The following is a 6,004-nucleotide window of genomic DNA, read 5'->3' as shown; positions in this document are numbered from 1 at the left end:
GGGAAAGAGACATTGTTGGGGGAGAATTCTAGAGATGTACTATGCACTGAAATGGGTGTCCCTTGAGTCTGGGATGAGCAGGGAAACAGGACATGGAGGGCTAAGTCGGTCTCCCATCCACTTCTGCGGGACAGAGGATTTCTCAGATGTGGTCTGGCTGGAGAAAGCCATGGTTTCATTCTGCAAGAAGATGGAAGAGGTTATTAAAGATACAGGGAGTTTATCATCTGGGGTTCTAAATGGTATAGACTAGAGAACGAGCTCATGGAGCGAACAGAATGCAGTGCTTCTTTGATAAAGGTAGGCCTGAAATTAATTGATTCTTTCAGGGTTTCTAGTTTCTAATCTGGTTTCCAGTTCTAACTTGTGTGACTTTTGGCAAGTCATAAATCTGTCACTCCTTTTTTTTCTTTTTCTCTAGTAAATCAGTTCTTCTAACCCCTTTGAGTATGTATATGCTGCCATAGAGTTTAGGCAACCAAATGTTATGCCCATTTTGTAGATATGAAAATTGAGGATTTCTTAAGATTAGATAACTAGTAGGTGGCAAAACTGGGGCTGAAAACCAGTCTCCTATGCCTTCCAGCTATTCCGCGATAAACCTTTAACAATTCATTTTAAGCTACACACTCTACTTCCTTGCATTTTATTCTGTCTAAACATTTGTAACTTCATATATTCTTCCCTAACTTTAAAATCACAGACGATGCTAATCTGTAAAAAATATATAATCTAGCATTAATGTATGCCAAATTATTTCAAAATTTAATGAAAATCAATGAAACAGGCTAAAGGAGAGAGATGTTCTACTGGGGAAGGCATAGGACAAAATCAGAAGACTTAGCTCAGATTTTACTTTCTTTCACTTTGGAGATATATGACATAAAGCAAGTTACTAAATTTCTTTTTTTTTTTTGGACATGCCACGAGGCTTGTGGAATCTTAGTTCCCCTACCAGGGATTGAACCCAGGCCCTCAGCAGTGAAAGTGCACAGTCCTAACCACTGGAAAGCCAGGGAATTCCACCCAAGTAACTTAATTCCTTTGGGTTTCAGTTTCTTCATCTTTTGAAAGGAAATAATTATATGTATGTAAATCTCACTGCCTAGCACCCAGTAGATACACAATCAAAATTTGTCCTTTTCCTCTCTACTTCTTAAGTCATTGGAGGTATTGGAAATTTAATTGAATCAGAAACCATCATGGTGCTCTACAAATGCTTGATACACGTCTGTTGACTGTAAATTTGAACCAGAGATAAAGATGAAAAATGTTTGTTTCAAATCTCTGTAGCATGACACTACTGTGAGTGCCCTACAGATGGCGCTAGATGTTTACAACGGAATCCTTCCTCCCCATGCGTCCTGCCACTTGATGGAATTGTACTTTGAGAAGGGGTAAGTGTCTAAGAGGTGTTTTTCAAAATTAATATCACTGGACCCCAGGTTTTGCTATCATTATTGTTGTTATTGACTTAAGAGTTTTTTTGTCTGTCTGTCTGGTTGGTTTGGTTTTATATTCAGAGGGAAGAATGGTGGTGAGTAACACTATCTTTGCTTAGTCATGACCTCCTTTTTCTTTGTTTTCATGATGACTTTTATTGGGAAATAATGTACAGACAGAGTAGATGAACAATTTGAAAGAACCACCCTAAGTGACAGAAATTACATTTTTTAAAAAAGATTAAGGTATTCTAAGAAGGATTAGGACATTACACTGTTCTCTTGGAAAACACAGGCTGGTAGAAGATGCCAAGAGAAAAATTAAGTTTGTTGATGGTTATAAATAATGTTCTTTCAATTAAAGATGTCAAACATCCATGCAGCTTCTGGCAATTCATACCCATAGGTAGGATTCTTAAAGTACAACCTCTGCTCAGTGTTTACCACTTTGCAATCTGGTGTGGCCCTCCCCAGCTGACCAAGGCTTGGCTCAAGCCCACTAGAAAGGCCAAGTTTAGAGAGACCAAGTGTCCTAGTTTACCCAGAACTGGAGAGGTTCCCAGAACATGTAAGTTTCATTGTTAAAACCAGGAAAGCCCTGGGCAAACCAGGAAGAGTTGGTCACCATAGCCAAGGTCATACCAAAAATTTGTACCTGCTGTGACACTGGCATTCTCGTTGGGAGGAAGAGACCTCTTGAATATTATTGATGGAATAAGAACAAGGCAGGGGCTAAGTTAGGGCAGGGACCCCAAATTTTTGTTTCAGGGTTAGCTGGGGAGGTGCATTTTGCTCTCCCCTTATGGCATTCACCATAGCTGCAGTCAGGACGATCTTGACTGCAATTACACAGGGCCCTGTGCTCAGAAGAGCCCGTGCTTGGTTTAATGACCCAGTGTCGCTATTCTGAAATTCTTAATAATTTTTAAACAAGGCACCCTGCATTTCTTTTTGCAAATTGTAGTCCTGGCTATAGGTTTCTGGCCACCTGAATTTGTAGAGTAGGGAAATAGCAACACAGAGGCCTATTCTCTACCAAGATCTTCACTGCTTACAAAGAAAGTGAGTTCTGCACAGTTAGGGAAAGGTAAGTTCATCCTTTGTTGAACCTCTAACTGGGTGCCAAGCACAATGAAATAGAACTGAAATGTGGTCTTAGCAAGTTTTGCTCTCAAATTATCTAGTCAGAATGGAGAGACAATACCCATAACATGGAGAAAATCCAAACAGAGCTGAAAATGGGAATGAGAAGACTGGACAACAAGTGCTCTGTCAATACTGGCTTCAGGCACAGAGTTAATAAATCCAGTGAAAATTCCAGGATCAGCTCTAGGAGTAGGCTCTGTCTCTTTGGGATAAGACAAAAGAAACTACCCACTTTCCTCGAGCCTCCCCCCTCTCTGATTTCTGTACCCGGTAGTCCTGAGCCTGCTTTTATTTAGGTCACTGCAGCATTTTGTCCCACTGAATCGCTCTCTCACCACCTTGAATAAATCCATATTATGAATTAAGTGTGGGGTATTTTTCAACTAAGAGACACTGAACAACAGAAAAAAAAGTAACCAACTGTCACTAACAGGCAGAAGTCAAGTTTGTTGTTATATTAAGATTTTTTTAACACTCCAGAGGAGTATCAAAAGTTAAACTTGCTTGCTTATAGATTAGGAACAAGGAGAATCCAAGTTAACAAATATAGGCATATGTATATACCAGCAAATCAGGGGATCCTCCGTGTAAGGTGATCCCACTTTATCCCTATGAGAAAATAAAGAGAGAAAAAGAAAATTTTTAGATTTTTATCCACCTTAAACATACAAACTTTTAAGGTTGTAGATAAGATAGCTAAATATATTCTAAAACTACTCCATTTTTGGTTAGGTACATAAACTTAAAATCATATACTATATAAAATAATTCACTAAGTTAAATAGTGCTTCTTCTTTCATATTTTATGAAACACTTTTATTCAAACTCTTTGTATGCACCTTTACTTGTGTCTTTACCACCGGAGCCAATTTTGAGTCCCCTAAAAATGTTTTCCAAATATGTTAATTAATAAGGGTAATTTCGGCTGCTGTACAGATGAACCTCAAATCTCAGAAGCTTAACTCAATGGAGATTTCTTTCTCATTCATCTAACAGTCCAATGTAGATGTTCCTGGCCAATAGGAAGTGACTCATCCATGGTGTGATTCACACATGGTGATTTGGGGACCCAGGATTCCATTTTTGGGACCTACAGTCTTCAAGAGTGCTGTGCTCACCTACAGAGAGCTTGTAGGAAAGAATGAGAGGGTGGAGAAGACAATCTGCTTAGCAAGCACCTCAGCCCCGAAGGGGCATATGTCACTTCTACTTACATTCTACGATACTAGCTAAAATTTGTCACTTGGTGCCTCCTGACTGCAAGGGAGTCTGGGAAGTATACTCACTTCTCAGCTGTAACTTTATTCTATGTAAAGAGAATCATGAATTTTGATGGACTATTAGTCATCTTTGCCATATTATCATGAGATAAAGGATACTGTCACTGAAAAAGTTATTCCAAGATATAAGTGCTCATTCATATAATATTAGGGAAGTTTTTAGAAACATATAAATGAATATTTGTGGTTACTACTGTTTATATGGTTTCTCAAAGTGATTTATTTGAAAGGCTTGTTTATAACAACATCCAAAAGTTGCAGTTGTGAGGTTACTATACTTGAATTTCTCTCCTGTCTCTTTGGCAAGTGACTTCCATAGGCAGCTTGTACTAGCTTTACAAGGTTGGTTTGGGCCAGTGGTCCTTCCCTAAACAGTGTATTTTTTTTTTAAATAAAGTGGTGAGAGAGCCCTCCTCAACATGAGTAAATGTAAGGACTTGAATACACACCCACCCCCTCTTTCTGAGGTATCATTTTTATAAGTCTTGCTGTGTATTCAAGCACATATGTTATATATTATTCAGTTCCATGTTTCTGGCCTGGTTAAGGAGAGGGAAGATACATTCATTCAGGGGGAAGACTGAAAGAAATATTGAGAGAGGAAAAAGAAAAGGAAAGAGCAAATGTGTAGCATGAAAGAGAGAATAGGAGAAAGAAAACCCAACATCCCACCTGCACCCCACTTCTTACTTGAAGGTTCTCCAAATCACCCCCAACTCCCCCAACCATTGCCCCTCAGCTCCTTCTCTGACTAAGCATCCCGGTCCCTGCCTCGCATGCCCCTGGTCATCTAACAGACCAGCCCTCCCATTTCCACCCTCCCAATCTGGCCCACCTGCCCCAGTCCCCCTCTTCCCACAGCTAAATTGGCCAATATCTACTCATTCCCATAAATTCTTCCACTTGTCCTTCAGCTGACATGGTACAGGCTAAGTAGAAAGAAATTCAATGGCAGTTCAACAACACAGAACTAACAGAGGCCTTTCCTCATGTTCCTCTACCTTCCTCCACCAGGGAGTACTTCATAGAGATGTACTATCGGAATGAGACGCAGCATGAACCACATCCCCTCACGCTGCCTGGCTGCACCCCAAACTGCCCTCTGACAAAGTTTGCTGAGCTGGTTGCCCCTGTGATCCCCCAAGACTGGTCCACAGAGTGTGCCATGAGCAACCATGAAGGTACTGAGGATGCTATGGATTAGGGTACACACGGAGCTCTGCAGAGAGGGCAGAACACCCTTTCTCCAGACGGTTTGGTGCTTTGAGAATATAAACTGGCTTCAACCCCATCTTTGGGGGAAATAGGTTTGGGGCGATAATTGTATGTTTCAGAGACCTCAACTTCAGGCAACTCCTACCTCTTCACCTGGCCCTGTCCCTACTTGCCATAAACCTTGTCAACCTACATAAACCCAGGAAGCAGTAATGAAGTAGAAAACATTTACCTGGGATCAAAGAATTGCAATTCGGGGAACACGTCAAACTGGAACAAAATTAGAAATGTAAGAATGGGGGCTTACCTTGTGGTGCAGTGGGTGGGAGTCCACCTGCCAATGCAGGGGACATGGGTTCAGGCCCTGGCTCAGGAAGATCTCACGTGCCACTGAGCAACTAAGCCCGTGCGCCACAGCTACTGAACCTGTGCTCTAGAGCCCGTGTGCCACAACTACTGAGCCCACATGCCACAACTACTGAAGCCCACTTGCTTAGAGCCCATGGTCCACAGCAATGAAGCCACAGCAATGAGAAGCCCGCACACCATAATGAAGAGTAGCCCCCACTCTCCACAACTAGAGGAAGCCCGCGTGCAGCAATGAAAACCCAAGGCAGACAAAAATAAATTAATAAAATAAATAAATTAAAAAAAAAGAAATGTAAGAATGTTCTGAATACCTCCCAGGAAAAAACTTATTGGATATTTAGGAATAAACCTACCTAAGGAGACAAAAGACCTGTATGCAGAAAATTATAAGGCACTGATGAAAGAAATTAAAGATGACACAAATAGATGGAGAGATATACCATGTTCTTGGATTGGAAGAATCAACATTGTGAAAATGACTCTACTACCCAAAGCAACCTACAGAGTCAATGCAATCCCTATCAAACTACCACTGGCATTTTTCACAGAACT

At 40.9% G+C, this 6,004-nt stretch overlaps 1 protein-coding gene across 1 annotated transcript in view; it reads left to right on the top strand.

Annotated features, from left to right (window-relative positions):
• The window catches only part of ACP3 (acid phosphatase 3), a 49,063-nt gene extending 43,991 nt beyond the window's left edge, over positions 1-5,072 (top strand). The window contains 2 exon segments of the mRNA XM_007451694.1: positions 1,294-1,397; positions 4,883-5,072. Coding sequence (XP_007451756.1) covers positions 1,294-1,397; positions 4,883-5,072 — 294 coding nt within the window.
• Positions 5,073-6,004: the final 932 nt, after the last annotated feature.

This window comes from Lipotes vexillifer, unplaced genomic scaffold (assembly GCF_000442215.2).
Source record: "Lipotes vexillifer unplaced genomic scaffold, Lipotes_vexillifer_v1.1 scaffold1271, whole genome shotgun sequence".
Classification (NCBI taxonomy): domain Eukaryota; kingdom Metazoa; phylum Chordata; class Mammalia; order Artiodactyla; family Lipotidae; genus Lipotes; species Lipotes vexillifer.
This window is presented reverse-complemented; position numbering and strand designations above follow the sequence as displayed.